This window comes from Amblyraja radiata, chromosome 7, assembly GCF_010909765.2.
Source record: "Amblyraja radiata isolate CabotCenter1 chromosome 7, sAmbRad1.1.pri, whole genome shotgun sequence".
NCBI classification, from domain to species: Eukaryota; Metazoa; Chordata; class Chondrichthyes; order Rajiformes; family Rajidae; genus Amblyraja; species Amblyraja radiata.
Window position 1 is genome coordinate 23843983 of NC_045962.1, and position 27717 is coordinate 23871699.

A 27717-nucleotide genomic window follows, 5' to 3' on the forward strand; every position below is an offset into this window, starting at 1 on the left:
ATAAATCATTTATTCTTACAGATGTGCCCGGACCTCCTTCTAACCCAAGAGTGTTTGACACAACAAAGACTACTGCTAGTTTAACTTGGGGAAGACCTCATTATGATGGTGGCCTTGACATTATTGGCTATATAGTTGAACACAAGAAAGAGGGAGATGAAAACTGGATAAAAGACACAACAGGAACTGCACTCCGAATAACAGAATTTGTTGTTGCTAATCTTCAGTCAGGAGAAAAATATCACTTTAGAGTTAGTGCACTCAATGCAGTGGGTGTGGGCGAGCCTGCACAAGTTGAAGATGTCACTGAAATTAAGGAACGTGAAGCAGGACCTGATTTTGAGTTAGATGCTGATTTAAGAAGAACTCTTGTTACCAGAGCTGGAACAACCATTCGCATTTTCGTTCCAATCAAGGGGCGACCAACTCCTGATGTCACATGGTTTAAAGGAGACGTCCCTGTTAAAGGCCGTGCCACTGTAGAAAATACAGATTCATACACATTCCTACTTATTCCAGAATGCACCAGATATGATGCTGGAAAGTATACAATGTGTCTTGAAAATGTTGCTGGTAAAAAGAGTGGTTTTGTAAATGTAAAAGTCCTTGATTCACCAGGACCACCTTTAAACCTCAAAGCCAGAGAAATAACAAAAGACAGCATTACAATGCAGTGGGATATGCCAATGATTGATGGTGGTTCAAAAATAATCAACTACATTGTAGAAAAACGCGAATCAACTCGTAAGGCATACACTACCTTTGCAACTAATTGTCAGAAATGTTCACTCAAAATCATCAATTTGTCAGAAGGGTGTCAATACTATTTCAGAGTAATGGCTGAGAATGAATACGGCATAGGTGAGCCAGCTGAGACTGTTGATCCTTTAAAAGCATCTGAAGCCCCATTACCTCCAGAGCGTTTGCATATCATGGATATAACAAAGCATACTGTTAGCCTAGCTTGGCCAAAACCTGAACATGATGGTGGTAGCAAAATTACAGGATATGTACTTGAGGCACAGAAAAAAGATTCTGAAAAATGGTTGGCTCTAGCAAAAGTGAAGACTTTAGATTATGTTGCAAAGAATCTTAATGAAAATGAAGAGTATACGTTCCGTGTCATGGCAGTTAATGCAGCTGGAACGAGTGATCCACGAGAAAGCAGACCGGTTCTTGTTAAAGAGCAAACAATGCTTCCAGTATTTGACTTGCGTGGCATTTATCAGAAGTTAGTGATTGCAAGAGCTGGGGATAATATCAAAGTTGACGTTCCAGTCCTTGGTCGACCACATCCAACAGTCACATGGAAAAAGGATGACCAGGCTATGAAGCAAACACAGAGAGTGAATGTTGAAAGTACAGCAAATTCAACCATTCTGAACATTAATGAATGCGTGAGAAGTGATGGTGGCAAATTTACATTGACAGCTGTGAATGTACTAGGTGAAGTGAGTGATGTCATCACTGTTCAAGTTCATGACATACCTGGCCCACCCAAAGGACCAATTAAATTTGACGAAATATCATCTGATTATATTTTGATGTCCTGGGAGCCTCCTGAAAGTGATGGTGGTGTGCCTATCAACAATTACATTGTTGAAATGCGTGAAACCAACAGCACAACATGGATAGAGAAAGCGGCTACCGTGATACGTACAACATTTAAAGCTGCTCACCTTACTACTGGAACTGAGTATCAGTTCCGAATTAAGGCTCAAAATAGATATGGTACTGGTCCTGCAATTGCCACAGAGGCAGTTGTTGCAACATATCCATTTAAAGTGCCAGGACCTCCTGGAACTCCACAAGTTATTGCTGTTAATAAGGACTCAATGACAATCACCTGGAATGATCCAGTTTCTGATGGAGGAAGTCGCATTTTAGGATATCACATTGAAAGAAAGGAAAGAAACAGTATTCTTTGGCAAACTATAAGCAAGGCTTTGGTTTTAGTTACCACATTTAAATCATCTGGGCTGACTGATGGCATTGCATATGAATTCCGTGTTGTAGCAGAAAACATGGCTGGCAAAGGTAAACCAAGTAAAGCATCAGAACCAGTTTATGCATTAGACCCTATTGATCCTCCTGGTAAGCCAGTTCCAATCAATATTACAAGGCATTCAATTACACTCATATGGACAAAACCAGGATTTGATGGAGGCTTCAAGATAACTGGTTACACAGTGGAAAAAAGGGATTTACCGAATGGTCGCTGGCTTAAGGCAAACTTCAGCAATGTATTAGAGACTCTGTTTACCATCAGTGGTCTCAATGAAGGTGATACATATGAATTCCGTATAGTAGCTCGAAATGCTGCTGGTGCAGTCAGCAAACCATCTGAGCCTACAGATGCAATAATATGCAGAGATGACGTTGAAGAACCCAAAATACTGGTCGATGCCAAATTCAAGAGTGTTTTACTGTTGAAAGCTGGTGAAATATTTAAACTTGAGGCTGATGTTAGAGGACAACCTCCACCAACCATGGTTTGGACAAAAGGTGGAAATGATCTTGAAGAAACAGGAAAAGTGGAAGTAAAGATGACCGATTTCTCTACTGCACTGATCCATAAAGACAGTGTGAGAAGAGATGGTGGTGCTTATACACTCACTGCATCCAATCCAGGAGGATCAGCACAACATGTGTTTAATGTCAAAATTTTGGACAGACCAGGACCACCTGAAGGGCCTATTGCAATTTCAGATGTTACAGTTGAAAAATGTGTGATATCATGGTTACCACCACCAGATGATGGGGGAGCAAAGATTGAATATTACATCGTTGAAAAACGTGAAACCAGTAGACTTGCTTGGACAAATGTGGCTACAGATGTTCAAGTAAATAAGTTAAAGATAACCAAACTTCTGCAAGGAAACGAATACATTTTCCGTGTAATGGCCGTAAATAAATATGGAATTGGTGAACCATTAGAATCGGATCCTGTTGTTGCTGTTAATCCATTTGTACCACCTAGCCCACCAAAGAACCCTGAAGTTACAGCAATTACAAAGGATTCAATGGTGGTTTGCTGGGGACATCCTGATTCTAATGGTGGAAGTGAAATCACAAACTATATTATTGAAAGACGTGACAAGACAGGAATGCGATGGGTTAAATGCACCAAAAGGATAGTTACTGATTTCCGATACAAAGTTGGTAAACTCACAGAAGGGCACGAATATGAATACAGGATCCAGGCTGAAAATGCTGCTGGTTTAAGTCAACCTAGTTCAACAAGCTCATTCTACAAAGCATGTGACACCGTATTCAAACCTGGGCCCCCAGGTAACCCCAGAGTGCTAGATACCACCAGATCTTCAATCACTATTGCATGGAATAAACCTATTTACGATGGTGGCTCGGAAATCACAGGTTACATGGTAGAAACATGTCTGCCTGAAGAAGATGAATGGACAGTTGTAACCCCACAGCGTGGACTGAAGGCCACATCATTTACAATCATAGATTTAAAAGAAAACCAAGAGTACAAAATTCGAATCTATGCTATCAACTCTGAAGGCATTGGAGAACCTGCACAAATACCTGGAACAGCTAAAGCTGAAGATAGATTATTGCCTCCTGAGATTGACCTTGACGCAGATTTGCGCAAGGTGGTGACTATAAGAGCTTGCTGCACGTTGAGATTATTTGTTACAATTAAAGGAAGACCAGCTCCTGAGATTAAATGGGCAAGAGAAAATGGGGAACCCCTAGACAGGGCTTCAATTGAGAATACAAGCTCTTACACACTCCTTGTCATTCCCAATGTTAATAGATTTGATAGTGGCAAATATATCCTGACAGTGGAGAACAGTGGCGGCAGCAAGAAGGCTTTTGTCAATGTTAGAGTTTTGGATACCCCAGGGCCAGCACAAAATCTCAAAATTAAGGAAATTTCCAAAGACTCTGTTACAATTACATGGGAACCTCCTCTTATTGATGGCGGCTCCAAGATTAAAAACTACATAGTGGAGAAAAGAGAGTCAACAAGAAAAGCATATTCTACAGTGAATGCCAACTGCCATAAGACAAGTTGGAAGGTGGATCACTTACAGGAAGGATGTAACTACTACTTCCGTATTCTTGCTGAAAATGAATATGGCATAGGTCTGCCTGTTGAGACAACTGAATCAGTTAAAGTATCCGAGCGACCACTTCCACCAGGCAAAGTAACACTTGTGGATGTAACAAGAAACAGTGCAGTTTTGACATGGGAGAAACCAGAACATGATGGCGGCAGCAGAATTTTAGGATACATTGTGGAAATGCAAAGCAAAGGAAGTGAAAAATGGACAATATGCACTACTGTGAAAGTAACTGAAGCCACAATAACAGGGCTGACACAGGGTGAAGAGTATATGTTACGAGTATCGGCACAAAATGAGAAAGGTATCAGTGATCCCCGACAACTGGGAGTTCCAGTAATTGCAAAGGATCTTCTGATTGCCCCTGCTTTTAAGCTTTTGTTCACCACCTTCAGTGTCCTAGCAGGAGAAGACTTGAAAGTCGATGTACCATTTATCGGACGACCTAAGCCAACAGTCTCTTGGCTGAAAGATAATCAAACATTAAAACAGACAACACGAATTAATGCTGAAAGCAAAGATAATAAAACAGTTCTTTGCATTAAGGAAGCCTGTCGTGAAGATGTTGGGCGGTATAATGTGAAACTTAAAAATTGTGCTGGTGAAGTATCTGAAGATCTTAGCATTATTGTTTTAGACAAGCCTGGACCTCCAGCTGGACCAGTCGTCATTGATGATGTTACTGCAGATCATATCTCAATATCGTGGAAACCACCAGAATATGATGGTGGCTGTCAGATCAGTAATTATATTGTTGAGAAAAGAGACACTTCAACCACTACCTGGCAGATGGTTTCTGCCACTGTTGCCCGTACAACAATCAAAGCTGCACGTTTAAAGACCGGTACCGAATATCAGTTTAGAATTGCAGCTGAAAATAGATATGGAAAGAGCAGTTATCTTATTTCTGAATCTGTCGTTGCACAATATCCTTACAAGGCTCCTGGCCCACCTGGTACTCCATTCTTAACAAATGTCACGAAGGACAGTATGGTAGTACAATGGAATGAACCTGTCATTGATGGTGGCAGTAAGATTTTAGGTTACCATCTTGAACGCAAAGAAAGAAACAGCATTTTATGGATGAAGCTGAATAAAACAATTATTTCCGATACTAAATTCAAAACCACGAATCTCGAAGAAGGCATTGAATATGAATATAGAGTATATGCTGAGAACATTGTTGGCATTGGAAAACCAAGTAAAGTATCTGAATGTGTTGCAGCTAGAGACCCTTGCGATCCGCCAGGTCGTCCTGAAGCTATAATTGTGACTAGAAATTCAGTGACACTGCAGTGGACGAAGCCAGAATATGATGGTGGCAGTAAAATCACTGGCTACATCATTGAAAAGAAAGAACTTCCTGATGGTCGCTGGATGAAGGCAAGCTTCACTAATGTCATTGATACACAGTTTGCAGTAACTGGCTTAGCAGAGGACCAAAGGTATGAGTTCAGAGTAATAGCAAGAAATGCAGCGAGTGTTTTCAGTGAACCTTCTGAATCCACTGGTCCAATCACTGTTCGAGATGAAGTAGACCCACCACGAATTAGCATGGATCCACAATATAAGGATGTTATTGTAGTGCATGCAGATGAATCATTCAAAATTGAAGCTGATGTATATGGTAAACCAATACCTACAATTCAATGGATGAAAGGAGACAACGAACTTACAAATACAGCTAGGCTTGAAATTAGAAGTACTGACTTTAAGACACACCTGTCTGTGAAGGAAGCCATCCGTGTAGACAGTGGCCCCTACACCCTTTTGGTAAAGAATGTAGCTGGTCAGAAGTCTGTAACAGTTAATGTGAAGGTGCTTGACAAGCCAGGACCACCAGAAGGGCCAATTATTGTCAGTGGAGTCACTGCCGAGAAGTGCACATTAAGCTGGAAGCCACCATTACAGGATGGTGGTAGTGATGTTTCACATTATGTTGTTGAGAAAAGGGAAACAAGTCGTTTAGTCTGGACACTTGTTGATGCTAATGTACAAACTTTAAGTTGCAAAGTTACCAAACTTCTGGAAGGAAATGAATATATTTTCCGTATTATGGGTGTAAACAAGTATGGTGTAGGTGAGTCACTTGAATCTAGCCCTGTAATAGCAAAGAATCCATTTGTTTGCCCTGATGCACCAAAGGCACCAGAGGTTACTGCTATCACAAAGGATTCAATGGTAGTTGCATGGGGCAGACCAGCATCTGATGGCGGTAGTGAAATTCAAGGTTATATTTTGGAAAAACGTGACAAGGAAGGCATACGATGGACAAGGTGTAACAAACGGCTGATTAGTGAACTACGTTTCAGGGCTACTGGACTTATTGAAAACCATAATTATGAGTTTAGAGTATCTGCTGAGAATGCTGCTGGTGTCAGTGAACTAAGTCCATGCTCCATCTTCTATAAGGCATCTGACCCCATCTACAAACCTGGACCACCTAACAATCCTAAAGTAATTGACTTTACAAAATCTTCTGTCTTCCTTTCATGGGGAAAACCTATTTATGATGGCGGCTGTGAAATCCAAGGATACATTGTAGAGATGTGTGATGTAAGTGTTGATGAATGGACAATGTGCACAGCAGCAAGTGGGATTATGCAGACCAGATTTGAAGTGGATAAATTGCAGGAAAAACATGAATACAAGTTCCGTGTCTGTGCTATCAATAAGGCTGGAGTTGGTGAACACTCTGACTTTCCTGGCACTGTTCTTTTGGAAGATAAATTGGAAGTCCCAGATCTTGACCTTGATGCAGATCTAAGGAAGATTATTAATGTCAGAGCCAGTTGTTCTTTGAGATTATTTGTTCCCATTAGAGGCCGGCCTACTCCAGAAGTTAAATGGTCCAAAGCTGATGGTGAAATAAGAGACACTGCACAGATTGAAGTTTCTGATAGTTATACATTACTTGTCATTGATAACGTTAACAGATATGACTCGGGCAAATACATATTAAATTTGGAAAATAGTAGCGGAACAAAATCTGCCTTTGTTAATGTGAGAGTCCTTGATACACCAAGCCCACCAATAAATCTTAAAGTCAAAGAAATAACAAAAGATAGTGTCACTTTATCCTGGGAACATCCTCTGTTGGATGGAGGTGCCAAAGTTAAAAATTTTATTGTTGAAAAGCGAGAATCTACAAGGAAGGCATACTCGGCTGTTACCACGAATTGCCACAAGACGTCTTTTAAGATAGAACAACTTCAAGAAGGTTGCAATTATTACTTTAGAGTAACAGCTGAAAATGAACATGGAATTGGATTGCCTGCAGAAACGATTGACCCAGTTAAAGTATCTGAAGTGCCACAGCCTCCGGGAAAAATAACAGTGATTGATGTAACAAGGAAGTGTGTGTCCCTTGCGTGGGAAAAGCCAGAACATGATGGCGGTAGCAGAATTATCCAGTACATTGTGGAAATGCAAACGAAAGGTAGCGAAAAGTGGTCAGCATGTGCTCATGTAAAGGCACTTGAGGCGACAATCAGTAACTTGGCCCAAGGGGAAGAATATGTGTTCAGAGTCATAGCAGTGAATGAAAAGGGGAAGAGTGACCCAAGAACTCTTGCAGTGCCAGTGGTTGCGAAAGATCTTGTGATTGAACCAGATGTCAGACCAACATTTAGTAGTTACAGTGTTCTGGTAGGGCAAGACCTAAAAATTGAAATTCCTATATCTGGACGTCCTAAACCGAACATTACTTGGATAAAGGATGGTCAGCCACTCAGGCAAACGACCAGAGTCAATGTTGTTGACTCTGACAATAGTACGGTACTCAGCATTAAGGAATTAATTCGAGATGATAATGGATTATATACCATCACTGTGGCTAATGTTGTTGGCCAAAAAGCAGCATCCATTGAAATAATAGCACTTGATAAACCTGGCCCACCAAGTGGCCCTGTAAGACTTGATGCAGTTAGTGCTGAAAGCATCACAATTTCATGGGATCCTCCAAGCTTTACTGGTGGCTGTCAGATAACTAACTACGCCGTTGAGAAGAGAGATACGACTAGCACAAACTGGGACATTGTTTCAGCTACAGTTGCTAGAACAAGTCTGAAGATAAACAAACTTAAAACTGGAGCCGAATATCAGTTTAGAATATTTGCTGAAAATAGGTACGGTAGAAGTTTTGCTTTGGATTCTGGGACAATTTTAGCACAGTATCCCTTTAAAGAGCCTGGTCCACCAGGTACACCATTTGTAGCAACTGCTAGTAAAGATAGCATGGCTGTCCAGTGGCATGAACCAATTAATGATGGAGGTAGTAAAGTCCTTGGTTATCACCTCGAACGTAAAGAAAGAAACAGTATTCTCTGGACAAAAGTCAATAGGACTATAATACAGGATACAAGACTTAAAACTACAGGACTTGAAGAAGGCATTGAATACGAATTTAAAGTATATGCTGAAAATATTGTTGGTATTGGAAAACCCAGCAAAGTTTCAGAATGCTATGTTGCTCGTGATCCATGCGATCCTCCAGGTTGCCCGGAAGCAATTATTGTAACAAGAAGTTCAATAACTCTTCAGTGGACAAAACCAGAATATGATGGAGGCAGCGTCATTACTGGATATATTGTAGAGAAACGTGACTTACCCGAGGGTCGCTGGATGAAGGCAAGCTTTACAAACATAATTGAAACCCAATACACTGTAACTGGTCTCACTGAAGATGACAGGTATGACTTCAGGGTAATTGCCAAGAATGCTGCTGGTACATTTAGTAAACCATCTGACAACACTGGGCCAATTACTGCAAAGGATGAAGTTGAGCTACCTAGAATATCCATGGATCCAAAATACAAAGATACAATAGTGGTTCATGCAGGTGAAACATTTAAGTTAGATGCTGATGTTCATGGCAAACCATTGCCCATTTTACAGTGGATCAAAGGTGAAAAAGAAGTTGAAGCGTCAGCAAGACTTGAGGTCAAAAATACTGATTTTAAAGCTTTACTTCTAGTTAAAGATGCAATCAGAGTAGATGGTGGACAGTACATACTTCAAGCCTCAAATGTGGCTGGTACAAAATCTGTTTCAATCAATGTAAAAGTCTTGGACAGACCAGGACCTCCAACAGGTCCAATCCGAGTAACTGGCGTCACCATTGAAAAGTGTTCATTATCCTGGGGCCCACCAGAACATGATGGTGGAAGTGAAATTGCACATTATATTATTGAGAAAAGGGAAACTAGTCACCTGGCTTGGACTGTTGTGACATCAGATGTCAAAGCTACAATGCATAAAGTTACCAAGCTTCTGGAAGGTAATGAATATATCTTCCGTATAATGGCTGTGAACAAGTTTGGTGTTGGTGAGCCCTTGGAGTCTGAACCCATTGTGATGAAGAATCCATTTGTACCTCCTGGTCCACCAAAATCTTTGGAAGTAACTAATATTGCAAGAGACTCGATGACTATCTGCTGGAATAGACCAGATGACAATGGTGGCAGTGAAATTATTGGTTATGTCCTGGAGAAGAGGGATAAGGCTGGAATCAGGTGGACAAAGTGCAACAAACATAACATAACAGATTTGCGTTTCAGAGTCACAGGTCTCGCAGAGGACCATGATTATGAATTTAGGGTATCTGCTGAAAATGCCGCTGCATTTGGTGAGCCAAGTCATCCAACAAATTTCTATAAAGCGTGTGATCCAATTTACAAGCCTGGGCCACCATCAAATCCTCGCGTTGCAGATACAACAAAAGATTCTATTGTGCTTATATGGGGCAAGCCAATTTATGATGGTGGCAGTGACATTCAAGGATACATAGTGGAAATCCGTAAAGCAGATGAGGAAGACTGGACAATGTGCACACCACAGACTGGACTCCAAGTGACTCGCCTTGAAATTAGAAAACTTATTGAACATCAGGAATACAATATTCAAGTATGTGCCATCAATAAGATTGGAGTTGGAGAGCCAGCACAAGTTCCTGGTATGGTTAAAACTGACGATAAACTTGAACCACCAGAAATTGAACTCACAGCAGAGTTAAGAAAAGGAATCACAACAAGAGCTGGCAATACTATCAGAATCTTCATACCATTTAAAGGGAGACCAACACCTGAGATCACTTGGTCTAAGGAAGAGGGTGAGCTATCTGAAAAGTCTCAAATAGAAAAGAGCCTGAATTATACTCAATTAACAATAGATAACTGTGATAGAAGTGATGCTGGCAAATATATCCTGACTTTGATAAACAGCAGTGCTACTAAATCTGCATTTGTTATCGTAAAAGTCCTTGACACACCTGGAGCTCCACAACATTTAACTGTAAAGGAGATAAGGAAAGAATCAGTTACACTAGTGTGGGAACCACCCATTATTGATGGAGGTGCAAAGGTTAAGAATTACATTATTGATAAGCGAGAAGCAACCAGAAAAGCCTATGCTAATGTAACCACTAAATGTAGTAAATGCAATCTCAAAATTGAGAATCTAGCTGAAGGAGCTATTTATTATTTCCGAGTGATGGCAGAAAATGAGTTTGGTGTTGGTGTACCTGTTGAAACTGTGGATGCTGTGAAGGCTTCTGAACCACCTTTACCACCAGGAAAGATCACCCTTGTCGATGTCACTCAAAAGACTGTGTCACTTATTTGGGAGAAACCTGACCATGATGGAGGTAGCAGAATCATGGGATACTTGGTTGAAATGCAACCTAAAGGATCGGAGAAGTGGGGTGTTGCTACCCAATCCAAAACTTGCGATGCAGTTGTTTCTGGTCTTAGTTCAGGGCAGGAATATCTGTTCCGTGTGATTGCTTTCAACGAGAAAGGAAAAAGTGACCCTAGACTGTTGGCTGTGCCAGTGATAGCCAAAGATCAAAGTATAGCACCAGAATTCAGGCTCTTATTCAACACATATAGTGTTCAAGCCGGGGAAACTCTGAAGATTGAAGTTCCATTTATTGGCCGTCCAAAACCCAAGATTGTATGGATGAAAGATGGTCAGACACTAAAACAAACAACAAGAGTTAATGTCGAAGATGGAGAAACAGCTACAACCCTTCTTATAAAAGAAAGTCACAGAGATGACTATGGGAAGTATTCAGTAAGTGCTACAAATGCTGGCGGAACAGTAACAGAAGAAATTGGCATTATCGTGCTTGATAAACCAGGTCCACCAATTGGACCTGTAAGATTTGATGAAGTTAGTGCGAATTTCATTGTAATATCATGGAATCCACCTGAATATACTGGAGGATGTCAAATTAACAATTACATAGTTGAGAAACGAGACACAACTACGGTTACATGGAACCTGGTGTCTGCAACTGTGGCACGGACAACGATTAAAATCACTAAACTTACCACAGGATCTGAATATCAATTCAGAATCTTTGCTGAAAATAGATATGGAAAGAGTTCATCTTTGGATTCTACAGCAGTAATAGCACAGTACCCGTACAAACTACCCGGACCACCAGGAACTCCATTTGTGTCATCTGCCACAAAAGACACTATGTACGTGCAATGGAATGAACCAGTGATTGATGGTGGAAGTAAAATATTAGGTTACCACCTTGAACGCAAAGAAAGAAACAGTATTCTCTGGACAAAATTAAACAAGACCATTCTTCAGGATACACAATACAAGTGTAATAACCTGGAAGAAGGTATTGAATATGAATTCAGAGTGTCTGCTGAGAATATTGTTGGCATTGGTAAACTTAGCAAGGTGTCCGAATGTTATGTAGCACGTGATCCTTGTGATCCACCTGGCTGTCCTGAGGGAGTTGTCATCACAAGAAATTATGTTACTCTACAATGGAAAAAGCCTCAATATGATGGTGGAAGCAAAATTACTGGGTATGTTATTGAAAAGAAAGATCTTCCTGATGGTCGCTGGATAAAAGCTAGTTTTACAAACATTATTGAAACTGAATTCACAGTTACTGGATTAACTGAAGATGCAAGATATGAATTTAGAGTACTTGCGAGAAATGCAGCTGGTATTTTCAGTGAACCATCTGAAAGCTCTGGACCAATTACAGCGAGAGATGAAATTGAAGCTCCAAAGGTTTCCATGGACCCCAAGTACAAAGATATAATCGTTGTTAATGCAGGAGACACCTTTGTATTGGATGCTGACATCCATGGTAAACCTATCCCTGATGTAGCATGGATCAAAGATGGCAAAGATATTGATATAAATGTTGCAAGAATGGAGATTAAATCCAGCATTCAAAGAACTAGTCTTACTGTCAAGGATTGTATACGAACTGATGGAGGACATTACATACTTAAGCTCAGTAACGTAGGTGGAGAGAAATCTATTCCTATAACTGTTAAGGTTCTTGATAGGCCCGGCCCTCCCGATGGTGTTTTGAAGGTTTCCGGTGTTACTGCAGAAAAGTGCTACCTGGCTTGGAATCCACCTTCTCAGGATGGTGGTGCCAATATTTCTCACTACATAATTGAGAAGCGAGAAACTTCCAGACTTTCATGGACACAAGTAGCGTCTGACGTGCAAGCTATTAGTCACAAAGTAACCAAACTTCTTCCAGGTAATGAGTACATTTTCCGTGTAATGGCAGTAAACAAATATGGAATTGGTGAGTCGCTGGAATCTGAACCAGTTGTGGCTAAAAATCCGTACCATACCCCAAGTGCACCAACAACGCCTGAGGTTACAGCTATTGCTAAAGATTCTATGGTTGTGATGTGGGGACATCCTGTGGACGATGGTGGAGCTGAAATTGAAGGTTACATACTGGAGAAGCGAGACAAAGATGGAATCAGATGGGTCAAATGCAATAAGAAGAGGTTGAACGATTTAAGATTTAGAGCTACTGGCTTAACAGAAGGTCATTTCTATGAATTCCGTGTGTCTGCTGAAAATGCTGCTGGCGTAGGTGACACAAGTGAACCATCCGTTTTCTACAGAGCCTGTGATGTAATTTATGTTCCTGGCCCACCAAACAATCCAAAGGTGATCGACACAACAAAATCCACAGTATCCCTTGCGTGGAGCAAGCCAATTTATGACGGTGGAGCTAAAATTAAGGGTTATACTGTGGAGATTAAAGAAACCAATGCTGATGACTGGATCACATGCACGCCTTCAACAGGTGTACAATCAATACATTTCACATTAACAAACATGAAGGAGAATACTGAGTATAATATCCGCATCTGCGCCATTAATTCAGAAGGAGTAGGCGAACCTGCTAATATATCTGGTACAGTAATTGCAGCTGATAAGCTTGAAGCACCAGAAATTGAGTTGGATGCTAATCTCAGAAAGGTGGTGTCTGTACGAGCTGGTGGCACTTTGAGGTTATTTGTTCCCATTAAAGGAAGACCAGAGCCTGAAGTAAAATGGGAAAAAGCTGAAGGTACTTTAAGTGAGAGAGCCCAGATTGAAGTTACAAGCTCCTACACCATGTTAGTAGTGGATAACGTTAACAGATTTCACAGTGGCAAGTATAATTTGACTTTGGAAAATAACAGTGGTAGCAAATCTGCTTTCGTTAATGTCAGAATACTTGATTCACCTAGCAGTCCTGTGAATCTGCACATAAAAGAAGTGAGAAAAGATTCAGTAACTATATCATGGGAACCACCTCTTATTGATGGTGGAGCTAAAATAACAAATTACGTTGTTGAAAAGCGTGAATCTACTAGAAAAGCTTATGCTGCTGTTACCAACAATTGTATGAAAAACACATTCAAAATTGATTCATTACAAGAAGGGGGGATTTATTTATTCCGTGTAATGGCAGTCAATGAGTATGGAATTGGCTTACCAGCAGAGACTGCTGAGCCTGTTAAAGCATCTGAGGTGCCCTTGCCCCCAAGCAAAGTGATATTGGTAGATGTAACAAGAAATAGTGCAACACTTACCTGGGAGAAACCGGAACATGATGGAGGTAGCAAAATAACTTCCTACATTGTTGAAATGCAGACAAAAGGAAGTGAAAAATGGATTTCATGTGCCCAAGTGAAGGCACTAGAGACAACAGTGAAAGGATTAACCTTGGGTGAAGAATACACCTTTACTGTGCGAGCTGTTAATGAGAAAGGAAAGAGTGATCCAAGGCAGTTAGGAGTACCAGTAATTGCAAAAGATATTGAAATTGAACCCTCTGTTGAGCTTCCTTTCAATAGTTTCAGTGTTAAGGCTGGTGATGACCTCAAGATTGATATACCATTTAGAGGAAGACCTTTGCCAACTGTGACATGGAAGAAAGATGGCCAGCCTTTGAGACAAACAACACGATTAAATTTTCAGACAACAAAAACATCAACTCTTTTGACCATCAAAGAAGCCTTAAAGGAAGATGTTGGAAAATATGAACTAACTGTTGCCAATAGTATGGGATCAAAAACTTTCTTAATTAATGTAATTGTTCTTGACAAACCGGGACCACCAAATTGTATTCGTATTGATGAAATTAGTTCTGATTATGTGGTTATATCTTGGACAGCACCAGAATATGATGGTGGTTGCCAAATTACCAATTACATTGTTGAAAAGAGAGACACCACAACAACAACCTGGCAAATAGTTTCTGCCACTGTAGCAAGAACATCAATTAAAATCACAGGACTTGCAACAAGAAGCGAATACCAGTTCCGTGTTTATGCAGAAAACAGATATGGTAAAAGCCACTCTTGTGAATCTTCTGCTATTGTCGCAGAATATCCATTTAAACTGCCTGGTCCTCCATCAACCCCTATCGTTGCACATGCCACCAAAGGTTATATGATTGTAAAATGGAATGAACCCGTTTTTGATGGAGGTTCTAAAATTATTGGATATCACCTTGAATGCAAAGAAAGAAGCAGCATCCTGTGGAAGAAGATGAATAGAGGTCCAATTAATGACACAAAAATGAAAGTAACTGGTCTTGAAGAAGGTCTGTCATATGAGTTCCGTGTTTATGCAGAAAATATTGCAGGCATTGGCAGAGCCAGTAAAGCTTCTGAAACTGTTGCAGCAAGAGATCCATGTGACTCTCCGGGTCAACCCGCCGTAACAAATATTACCAGAACTTCTGTTTCACTTTCTTGGACTAAGCCTGAATATGATGGTGGTGCTAAAGTTACTGGTTATATTATTGAATCCAAGCAGCTACCTGATGGACGCTGGCTTAAATGTAACTTTACCAACATCCAAGAAACATATTTTGATGTTACTGGTCTTACTGAAGATCAACGCTATGAGTTCCATATTATTGCAAAGAATGCTGCAGGACTATTCAGTGAACCATCTGAATCAACAGGGCCCATTACTGTAAAGGACGATATGGAAGCCCCAAGAATTATGATGGATGCCAAATTTAGAGAGATTATTGTGAAGGCAGGTGACACTGTTAAGTTTAATGCAGATATAGCTGGCCGTCCTCTTCCGGTGATATCATGGACAAAGGATGGTAAAGAACTTGAAGGACATGCTAGAGTTGAAATCCAGTCAACGGACAACAGCACTGCAGTTGTCATTAAGGACTGCATTAGAAGAGACTCAGGACAATATGTCATAACATTGCAGAATGTAGCAGGAACAAGATCCCTAGCTGTTAACTGTAAGGTACTGGACAGACCAGGTCCACCTGCTGGTCCTTTGGAAATAACTGGCTGCACATCTGAAAAGTGTTCATTGTCATGGGCACCACCTCAAGAGAATGGAGGAGCAGAAATTGATCACTATATTGTAGAAAAACGAGAAACAAGTCGTCTTGCTTGGACATGCGTAACGGATAACTTACCTACAACATCTTGTAAGGTAACTAAACTGCTTCCAGGCAATGAGTATGTTTTTAGAGTAATGGGAGTCAACAAGTTTGGAGTCGGTGAAGTCTTGGAGAGTGAACCTGTAAAAGCTGTAGATCCATTCACAGTTCCCAGTGCACCAAAATCAATTGAAATTAGCAATGTCACAAAGAATTCTATGACTATCTGCTGGGGAAGACCTGAGAGTGATGGTGGAAATTCAATTGCTGGATATGTTATTGAGAAGCGTGAAAAGACAGGTTTACGCTGGACTCGAGTCACTAAGAAACCTGTGTATGATCTAAGAGTAAAAGCAGCAGGACTTCGTGAAGGTGCTGAATATGAATATCGTGTTTATGCAGAAAATGCTGCAGGACTCAGTCTTCCAAGTGAACCATCAATGTTGGTCTGTGCAAAAGATCCAGTTTTCTTACCTTCTCCACCATCCAGACCAAAAATTATTGATTCAACAAAGGCAAGCATTACTGCTAGCTGGACGAAGCCACTGTTTGACGGTGGATCACCAGTGACGGGATACACTATAGAGTATAAAATGTCTGACGACACTGAATGGACTACCGCAGTTCATAATTTGAAGGGCACTGAGTATACGGTGCATGGACTTACATCTGGAGCAGAGTATCTTTTCTGTATAAGATCCATTAACAAAGTTGGTGCCAGTGATCCAAGTGAAATATCAGAGCCACAAATTGCTAAAGAAAGAGAAGAGGAACCTGCATTTGATGTTGATAATGAAATGCGTAAAACGTTGATTGTCAAGGCTGGAAGTTCCTTTACATTAACTGTACCTTTTAGCGGAAAGCCAGTACCTAATGTTATGTGGAGCAAAACTGATGTAGATCTCCGGGTAAGAGGAAATATAGAGACTAGTGGTACAAAAACATCGCTGACAATCGAAAAAGCAACAAGGAATGACTGTGGTAAATACACAGTAACATTGCAGAACGTCTTAGCCACTGCCACACTGACAATGGTTGTCAAAGTTCTGGATTCACCTGGACCTCCTGGTGCTATTACTGTCAAAGAAGTTACCAAAGAATCTGTAACACTGGCCTGGGATGTTCCAGAAAATGAAGGAGGTGCTCGTGTGAAGACATATCATATTGAAAAGCATGAAGCTAGTAAGAAGGCATGGGTCACTGTAACAAACAACTGTCAGAGACTTACTTACAAAGTCAGTGACTTGCAAGAAGGAGGCATTTACTATTTCCGTGTCCGGGGAGAAAATGAGTTTGGCATCGGCGTACCTGTTGAGGCCAAGGAAGGAGTTAAAATAACAGGTAATTTATCCATTTATTATTGCCACTTTAATATTTTTATTACGTTATTGAACAATGTATTGTGGCATAATCACATAACATTCTTTAGAATTAGCAATGGAATTTTTGTGTAATTTCACACATTTTAACTTAGCTTTTTCCATGAAGTCATTGTATCTTGGTATAGAGAAATATGTTTTTTTTCCCAAGAGTGAGAATGATTAATCCCCTGGTGATCTCACAAATGTTCTCTGATTACTTTAACATTGCAAGATTACAATGAATGATCTGCTAAATGAAAAAAATAGCAACTTCCTTAAATATAAATATGACATAGAACAATTATTGTAGTGATCAATAGGGGTTAAAAAAATAATCAGCCCATACTGAGTTTCAGCTGTGAATGTGCTAATGTGGCCTCAATATTTGTAGGACTAAGTGGCAAAAGCAATCAAAAACTATGCATTGGATCTCATTAATCGTAATTGGTGATCTGTCAGTATTTGGTGAGCCTCCACAAACAGCCTGCCTGCCTGCCTGAAGAAAATGAATCACATTCCATTCATGCTCAAAGTAATCCTGAAAGGAAAGAGGAAGATCAACCTGGTGATTAGGAGGATGCAAAATGGGTGCAAAAGCAAAATGCAAAAGAGGGTGCTGAGATTGGGACATTAATCAGTACACCTCTCCTGCTTCTGACACAGCACCAATGTTTTACCAATTTCTTGAACAAAAAATAGTTGGTGGTATTCAATCAATCCCAGTTTCCATTAAATTATCAAGATTGGAGCAGTCTTTCACTGACTCTATAGTTATGATACATAGCTTCAAAGAGAGGGCTGATTCGGGCATGAGGATTCCAATTTATTTCTGTAAGGGATATAATGTTTTGTACTGCCAGAGACACTTCCTTAAATGGCTGACCTCATCAGAATATATGTTCTGCTCCGTTTGAGCGACAGGATATAGAATCAGACTTATTGCAACTTTGAAGATGATTATTAGGCCCAATAAATGTGTGCTGGCTATTTGCATGCACATCCATGGCAAATCCAACTTTTTTCCCAGCAATTTATTTCTCTGTCAAATATCTTTCCAATGCCGGTTTGAAAGTGAAATGCAGGTTGTGACAGGTCTGAAGAAGGGTTTGGGCCCGAAACGTCGCCTATTTCCTTCGCTCCATAGATGCTGCTGCACCCGCTGAGTTTCCCCAGCAATTTTGTGTACCTTGCAGGTTGTGACAAATCACATTGTGAACACGCTTTTCCCAATGTCATCCCTGGTTCTTTCACTAATCACTGTAAATCTGGTTGTCAATTCTTCAACCAATGAATATTTCTGATTCATTCATTTTACCTGAGCCCATAACAATTTTGAATACCTCCATTAAATAACCTCTCTGCCTTCAGTGTTCGAAGGGGAAAAAAGTTAGCTTCTCAAGTCTAGCTATTATCAACTAAGTTCCCACATCCTCTCTACTAATTTTTTTCTGCACCGTCTCTGGCAATTTCACGTTCTTCCCATTGTACTGAATACTGTAGTTATGGCAAAATCAGTGCTTTACAGAGGTTCATCAATATCTTTTTACATAGGCTTAAGGATACATATGTTTTAGTCTGGGGGAGATTCTCTTTTCTCATTCCTAATATGATACCCTCTCAGTCTTTACCAACTCATTACATTGAGATATCAAGTTATTACACAGTGTAAATAACATGGAGGAAGTAAAGATTTTGATTTAAGTAGAGAAGCCAAAGCACATGACCCAAATTCAGTTAAAGAATATTTTGACATTTTTATTTTCATTATTCTTAATTTAAGCTTTAAAAATGTATTATACTTTTTTTCAGAGAAACCAAGCCCACCTGAGCGACTTGGAGTAACAAATGTCACCAAAGATAGCGTTTCACTTGCATGGTCAAAGCCTGAACATGATGGAGGCAGTAGGATCACAAGCTATTTTATAGAAGCTCTTGAAAAAGGCCAACAAAAGTGGATTAAATGTGCTGTTGTGAAGACTACATATCATGTTATACATGGTTTGAAACAAAATGTTGACTATTTCTTTAGAGTTTCTGCTGAAAACCAGGCTGGGTTAAGTGACCCAAAGGAAATGGTTCTACCAGTAACAGTTAAAGAACAACTTGGTAATTATTTTTCATATTATAATGATAACAATCTGTAGTGTGAGTATCTCTAATTAATGTTGGTCACTTTTAGTTCAATAGCACTTTGAGCTTGAGGATTTATTCATTGAATCAAGAATACTATATATTTTTTCAAATTATTTTCAGAATCACCCGAAATTGACATGAAGAACTACCCACGCAACACTGTTTATGTTCGAGCTGGATCCAACGTAAAATTTGAAATCCCAATTTCTGGCAAGCCACAGCCTAACATATCTTGGTCCAAAGATGGCATTTGTGTGAAGTCATCCATGCGATTTAACACTGAAATGACTGCAGAAAGCATGATTGTGAACTTGAAAGAAAGTGTTGCCAGTGACTCTGGTCACTACGATATTACTGCTTCTAACTCCAGTGGAACAACAAAGTCATTCCTTAATATCGTAGTGCTGGACAGGCCTGGCCCTCCAGTGGGCCCTGTAAACATTAGTGATGTTACTGAAGATAGTGTGGTATTGAGATGGCAACCACCAACATATGATGGTGGCAGTCAGGTAACAAATTACATTGTTTTGAAAAGAGAAACCAGCACAGCTGCTTGGTCAGAAGTATCTGCTACTGCAGCAAGAAGTTTAATCAAAGTCATGAAGCTGACTACTGGAGAGGAATACCAGTTCCGCATCAAAGCTGAGAACCGTTATGGAATCAGTGATCATATTGACTCCACTTGTGTAACAGTCAAGTTGCCATATAGTAAGTTGTTTGCTCTTGTTTGCATGACTATTCATCTTAGCAAATAATATTGTTAATCTTCATCTGCTCACAATGCTAACTCTATATTCCCTGTATTTTTCAGCAACACCTGGTCCTCCATCAACCCCATGGGTTACTAATGTCACCAGAGAAAGTATAACAGTCGGTTGGAATGAGCCTGTTTCTGATGGTGGTAACCAAGTGACTGGTTATCATTTAGAAATGAAGGACAGGAATAGCATTTTATGGCAGAGAGTTAACAAGACTATTATCCGTACAACACACTTCAAGGTCACAACTATCAGTGGTGGACTTATCTATGAATTCCGTGTATATGCAGTAAATGCTGCAGGCGTTGGAAAAGTCAGCCATCCTTCTGATCAAGTTCTAGCAATTGATGCTTGTGGTTGGTATTCACTGAAATTGTGATTTGGTTCTTTTCATTTCAATGTAGAATTGCTGGTGATAAACTAGTATTTGTAAATATAATCAGATGAATAAATCTCTTTCATGTTTGTCTTTCAGAGTTCCCAACAAATGTACGTGTAACAGATGTTTCAAAGACCTCTGTAAGCCTCAGCTGGAAAAAACCATCTTATGATGGTGGCAGCAAGATTACCGGATACATTGTTGAAAAACATGATTTGCCAAATGGGAGATGGACAAAGGCCAGCTTTACAAATGTTATTGAGACTCATTTCACCGTATCAGGCTTGACTCAAGATGCACAGTACGAATTCCGTGTATTTGCGAAGAATGCTATTGGTTCAATAAGTAATCCGTCTGAGGTTGTTGGACCTGTAACCTGCCGTGATACCATTGGTAACTGTTTTGCAACTTACTCTATATTTGCAAATATAGGATTTTCTTTTGTGATTAATATTGCTAATAATGTTGCTGTTATTAACTTTGCTGCTTAGGTGCACCTGAGGTTGACTTGCCTTTGGAGTATATGGATATTGTCAAACTTAAGGCCGATTCAGCCATAAAGATTAAAGTTGGTATCTCTGGAAAGCCTCTGCCGTCTATTGAATGGTATAAAAACGGTAAAGAACTTGAGACAAGTTCACAAGTCTTTATTGAAAACACAACAGACTCTGCAGCAGTAATTATTAAGGATGCCAGTCGTATCAACACTGGAAGCTATGAGGTCAGGCTTAAGAACCCCTTAGGCTCAGCGTCAGGAACAATCAGATTACAAGTTCTAGGTATGTGAATGTATTGATTAAAATTGCAGGTTATTTTTAAAACTACACTTTTTTCAGGAGTTGCATGATTTATTTGCTTCTGTTTCACAGACAAACCTGGACCTTCACTTGGGCCTGTAGAGTTTAAGACTGTTACAGCTGAAAAGATCACATTTACTTGGGCTGCTCCAACGGATGATGGCGGTGCCCCCGTCAGCCACTATATTGTTGAAAAGCGTGAGACAAGTCGAGTTGTATGGTCGCTCATTTCAGAAAAGATGGAACATACTATCGTTACTGTGCATAATATCATTAGGGGCAATGAATACGTGTTCCGTATTCGGGCTGTGAATAAATATGGTGTCGGTGATCCACTGGAATCTGATGCTGTTATTGCTAAGAATGCATTTGGTAAGAAAACAAGCACTTTTTTTTTTTTTCAATGAATGCTCTTCCTAATTGTTACATGAAGGTTAATTTGAGAACTTTTTTAATAGTTACACCCGGGCAGCCATCATTGCCAGAAGCTACCATGATAACTAAACAAACAATGACTATAAGCTGGAAGAGACCGACTGTCGATGGTGGCAATGAAATCAATGGCTACATCTTGGAAAGACGCGAGAAAAAGAGTCTACGATGGTTTAAGGTTACTAAGGAATCTATCCGTGATACCAGGCAAAAGGTTTCTGGGCTTGCAGAAGGAAATGAATATCAGTACCAAGTGTGTGCTATCAATGCAGCAGGCGAGGGTCCATACTCTGATCCTTCTGATTTCTACAAGGCTGCTGATCCAATTGGTATGGAAAATTCATGGAAAATTTGCAAAAGATTAAGCAATATGTATCAATATTTTACGGTTAATTCTTTCAAATATTCTCTTTCTTATATCTAGATCAACCTGGTCAACCAACCAAACTGAAGATTGTGGACAGCACTAAATCTTCCATCACTCTTGGCTGGGTTAAACCTGTCTATGACGGAGGAAGTGCAATAACAAGCTATGTTGTTGAAATGAGGGAAGCTGATGAAGAACAATGGACAGTAATTACTTCTAAGGGAGAAGTCAGGACAACAGAATATGTTGTGTTCCACTTGACACATGGCGTAAACTACTACTTCCGTGTCTGCGCAGTTAATATTGCAGGACAAGGGGAACCAATTGAAATGGTGGAACCTGCACAGGCTAAAGACATACTAGGTAAGTCTATGATATGTAGAATGCCTTAATTACAATTAGCATGTGTATATATTAGATCCTGATATATATTTACATTTCCTTCTACAGAGGAACCAGAGATTGATCTTGATGTTGCACTCAGGACTTCCATAACTGCAAAAACAGGAGAAAATGTAGAAATTATGATACCTTTCAAAGGTCGACCTCATCCAAATGTTACCTGGAGAAAGGGTGAGAAAAATATCAACGATGATGAAAGATACACCATCCACAATACTGAGTCATCTACCCTTCTCAATATTACTGAGGTCAACCGTGAAGATACTGGCAAATATGTTTTGACAATTGAAAATGGTGTTGGAGTACCCAAATCAACATTTGTAAATGTGAAAGTCCTTGCATCTCCTGGACCTTGTCAGAAGTTGCATGTTAAGCATGTGACCAGAGGTACAATCACATTAGTTTGGGAACCACCTCTTATTAATGGTGGTGCTCAAATTGCCAATTATGTTATTGAAAAACGAGATGCAACAAAACGAGCCTGGTCTGGTGTTACAACCAAATGTTCCAGCACAACCTTTAAAATCACCAACTTGTCAGAAAAGTGCTCATTCTTTTTCCGAGTAATAGCAGAGAATGAGAACGGAATTGGTGAGCCATGTGACACTCCAGAACCAGTGAAAGCCACTGAAGTACCAGGGCCTGTCAAGGATCTTATGATGAAAGACTCAACAAAATCTTCTGTGGTGTTACAATGGAACAAACCTGACTATGATGGAGGCAGCATAATTACAGAATATGCAATTGAAAAGAAATTGAAAGAGGAACAAGAGTGGTGTCACACTGGGATTTCCAAAGTCTGTACCTTTGAAGTTACTAAATTAAAGGAGTTAACAGTAATTGAATTCCGAGTCTTTGCAAAGAATGAAAAAGGATTAAGTGATAGTGTTATTACTGCACCTATCACTGTGAAAGATTATGTCATTACACCTGAAGCTGACTTATCTGAAATAGCAGGAGGACAAATTAAAGTAAGAATTGGCCACAATGTTCACGTTGATCTTCCATATAAGGGTAAACCTCGACCAAGTATCAAATGGGAGAAAGACAACATTCCATTAAAAGAAAGTGAACAAGTCCGGTACACAAAAGCAGAAGACAAACTTACATTAAGTATTAAGAATGTCAAGAAAGAACATGGTGGAAAGTACACCTTGATTCTTGATAATGCAGTTTCAAGAAAGTCATTCAGCTTTACCATAATTACTCTTGGCCCTCCTTCGAAGCCGAAAGGGCCAATTAGATTTGATGAAATCAAATCTGAAAGTGTCGTAATTTCATGGGATGCACCTGACGATGATGGAGGAAGTGAAATTACGAGCTACAGTATTGAAAAACGTGAAACTTCACAAACCAATTGGAAAGTGGTTTGTTCCAGTGCAGCCAGGGAAACCTTTAAAGTTACCAAACTGGTTAAAGATCTAGAATATCAATTTAGAATTTATGCTGAAAATAGATATGGAGTAAGTCTTCCACTGAATTCAATGGCTGTTATAGCAAAACATCAGTACAGACTTCCTGGACCCCCTGGAAAGCCTGTTGTGTACAATATCACTTGTGATGCTATGACAATCTCATGGGATGCACCTTTATATGATGGTGGTTCAGAAATCACTGGATATCATGTTGAGAAGAAAGAAAGGAACAGCATCTTATGGCAAAAAATCAACAAAGTACCTATTTTTAACAAAGAATACAGAATATTAGGACTTATTGAAGGCCTGGACTATCAGTTCCGAGTTTATTCTGAAAACAGTGTTGGATTGAGCACAGTTAGTGAAGCAAGCAAATTCACGTTGGCTGTCTCACCAGTTGGTAAGTAATTTCTTTCCTCAAACATACAACAAGTATTCTACTTGTATTAAAGCATAATAGTTGATGTTGACGATTGATTGGATTTCTCTTTACCTGACTACTTGCAAAATTATTTCATCAGATCCACCTGGTACACCAGATTACATCGATGTGACAAGAGATACTATAACACTTAAGTGGGAACCACCAACTCGTGACGGTGGAAGTAAAATTGTGGCATATAGTGTTGAAAAGCGGCAAGTTGGAGGTCGTTGGTTGAGGTGCAACTTTATTGATATTTCTGAATGCCAATATATAGTGTCAGGCCTTAGCCCTGGTGATCGTTATGAATTCCGCATAATTGCTAGAAACGCTGTTGGAACAGTCAGTCCACCATCTCAGTCATCAGGCAATATTATGACAAGGGATGAAAGCAGTAAGTACATCTAAAAGCTAAATAGTTTGCATATGTATTGTTCATACTTGTAATGCCTTTGAAGCATCGACCTGGCAATCACTCATCTGTTTCTTTCATAGTATCACCATCAATTGAATTTGGTGCTGAACATTTTGAAGGTGTGACAGTAAAATCTGGTGAGAGTATGCGACTTAAGGTACATATCAAAGGCCGCCCATTACCTCAAGTAACCTGGTACAAAGATGGAAAGGAGATTGAGAAGAAATTGATGGTGGATATCACCAACGTTATTGGGTCCAGTTCCATCTTTGTCAGAGACTGCAACCGAGATCATCGTGGCATATATACTGTGGAAGCCAAGAATGCATCAGGCATCCAGAAGGCTGACATTCATGTTAGAGTTCACGGTAATTAGAAGTTATTGGCAACTTATGTACTCTTTATAATTGGTCAGTTTAATGTTTTGGTAATTTTAATATTTTTCTTCACTTGCTGGGTACTAACATTTCTGGTTTTCCTCAGACACTCCGGGACCACCAATTGGACCAATTCGATTTACCAACATCACTGGAGAGAAGCTGACATTGTGGTGGATGCCACCAGAAAATGATGGATGTGCTGTCATTAGCAATTATGTAATAGAAAAGCGTGAGACCAGTCGACTTACATGGGCTTTGGTCAACGATAATTGTGAAGCCTGTTCTTATACAGCCACCAAGTTAATCAAGGGGAATGAGTACCAGTTCCGAATTTCAACAGTCAACAAATTTGGCACTGGCAGACCAATAGATTCAGAGCCAGTTATTGCACAGATACAATACAGTATGTATTTTTCAGAATTTGTAATTGATGTTCCAATCTTTTATATAACATTTGCCAGTCTTTACGTGTCCAAACAGTGCTACTTAATTAACTTGCTTTTGTTGTTTCACAGCTGTGCCAGATGCACCTGGAACACCAGAACCAACCCATGTTTCAGGTCAAACTATTACCCTTACTTGGTCAAGACCAAAATCAGACGGAGGGAATGAAATTATGCATTACATTCTTGAACGACGTGAGAAGAAGAGTCTGCGCTGGGTCAAAGTTTCCAGCAAAAGACCGATTACTGAAAACCGGTTCAAAGTGACGAACCTCACAGAAAGAAATGAATATGAATTCCATGTCATGGCAGAAAATAAAGCTGGAGTGGGCCCCTCAAGTGATATTTCTAGACTTATTAAGTGTAGAGAACCAGTAAACCCACCAGGTGCACCCACCATTGTTAGAGTCACAGATACAACAAAGACATCTGTAAGCTTAGAATGGACTAAGCCTGTCTTTGACGGAGGCATGGAAATTATTGGCTACATAATTGAAAAGTGCAAAGCCAGTCTTGGAGATTGGCATAAGGTTAACGTTGAAGCATGTGTCAATACCAAATACACAGTTACTGATTTGGAACCTGGTGAAGAGTACAAATTCCGTGTCTGTGCTGTTAATGGGGCAGGAAAAGGAGATAGCTGCGAACTTGTTGCGTCAGTACATGCTACAGATAGGTTAACAGCACCAGAAATTGAGACTGATGCCAATTTCAAACAAATACATATTGTTAAAGCTGGCAATACCATTCAGCTGCATATTGCCTTCCAAGGTAGGCCAGTTCCAATTGCCACTTGGAAGAAAGCAGATTCATCCATTGGAGTACATGTTCACATTAATACAACAGATACGAACAGTACATTAACAATAGAGAACTGCGATAGATACGATGCTGGGAAATATACTCTTACTGTGGAAAACAGCATTGGCAGCAAGTCTATAACTTTCACCGTTAAAGTACAAGACACTCCAGGTCCACCAGGACCAATTACATTCAAAGATGTCACTCGAGGTGCAATTACGTTGATGTGGGATGCTCCCGTTCATGATGGAGGTTCCCGTGTTCGTCATTATGTAATTGAGAAGCGTGAAGCCAGTCGACGCAGCTGGCAAGAAATCAGTGGCAAATGCCCCCGACAGATCTTCAGAGCACAAGAACTTGCAGGAGTGCCATACTTTTTCCGGGTCATGGCAGAAAATGAATATGGCCTTGGTGTACCATATGAGATACCAGAACCTATTATAGCCACTGAGGAACCAGCACCACCTAAGAGACTAGATATTGTCGATACAGGCAGAACGTCTGCAATTTTAGCTTGGATGAAACCAGAGCATGATGGTGGCAGTTCAATTACTGGTTATGTAGTGGAGATGAAACAAAAAGATTCAGATCACTGGGTTGAAGGTGGTCAAACCAAACTCCTTACACTTCAAATCGATGGACTTGTGGAAAATAAAGAGTATGAATTCCGTGTCAGAGCGAAAAATGATGCAGGTCACAGTGAACCAAGAGAGGCGTTTTCATCTGTGATTATTAAAGAACCACAGATTGAGCCGAAAGCAGATTTATCAGGAATCACCAATCAAACAATTACCTGTAAATCAGGAAGTACCTTTACCATCGATGTACCTATTAGTGGCCGTCCTGCTCCTAAGGTATCGTGGAAGCTTGAGGAAATGAGATTAAAGGAAACTGAAAGGGTCAGTATCACAACGACAAAAGAGAGAACTACGTTGACTGCGAAGGACGCTATGAGAGGTGACTCAGGAAAATATTACCTAACACTTGAAAACACAGCAGGAGTCATGACATTTGCTGTAACTGTTAATGTTATTGGACGACCAGGTCCAGTGACTGGACCTGTGAGTATCTCATCCGTCACTGCAGATTCATGCGTTTTGTCATGGGCAGAGCCTGAAGATGATGGTGGTACTGATATCACCAACTATATTGTAGAAAAACGTGAATCTGGTACCACAACATGGCAGCTCATCAATTCCAGTGTAAAACGTACTCAGATTAAAGTTACCCACTTGACAAAGTATATGGAATACACGTTCCGTGTCTGTTCAGAGAACAGATTTGGTGTCAGCAAACCATTGGAATCAAAACCTGTTGTTGCAGAACATCCATTTGGTAAGTCAAAAAATCTAACTATTTATTGGATAATGCATATTAAGCAATGAAGCTGGAGAAAACTTACTAATTATATATTTTTATGTCCTGCA

At 40.0% G+C, this 27717-nt stretch overlaps 1 protein-coding gene across 6 annotated transcripts in view; it reads left to right on the top strand.

Annotated features, from left to right (window-relative positions):
- The window catches only part of ttn (titin), a 324330-nt gene that overhangs the window by 274791 nt on the left and 21822 nt on the right, over nucleotides 1-27717 (top strand). For all 6 annotated transcript variants that reach the window (XM_033023845.1, XM_033023846.1, XM_033023847.1 and 3 more), the window contains 14 exons: nucleotides 22-17127; nucleotides 18957-19253; nucleotides 19401-19988; nucleotides 20092-20394; nucleotides 20514-20810; nucleotides 20909-21196; nucleotides 21287-21586; nucleotides 21673-21975; nucleotides 22071-22376; nucleotides 22464-24230; nucleotides 24352-24645; nucleotides 24747-25034; nucleotides 25150-25449; nucleotides 25562-27625. In XM_033023845.1, the coding sequence (XP_032879736.1) occupies nucleotides 22-17127; nucleotides 18957-19253; nucleotides 19401-19988; nucleotides 20092-20394; nucleotides 20514-20810; nucleotides 20909-21196; nucleotides 21287-21586; nucleotides 21673-21975; nucleotides 22071-22376; nucleotides 22464-24230; nucleotides 24352-24645; nucleotides 24747-25034; nucleotides 25150-25449; nucleotides 25562-27625 (24501 nt within the window). The remainder of the gene's footprint in view (nucleotides 1-21; nucleotides 17128-18956; nucleotides 19254-19400; nucleotides 19989-20091; nucleotides 20395-20513; nucleotides 20811-20908; nucleotides 21197-21286; nucleotides 21587-21672; nucleotides 21976-22070; nucleotides 22377-22463; nucleotides 24231-24351; nucleotides 24646-24746; nucleotides 25035-25149; nucleotides 25450-25561; nucleotides 27626-27717) is intronic.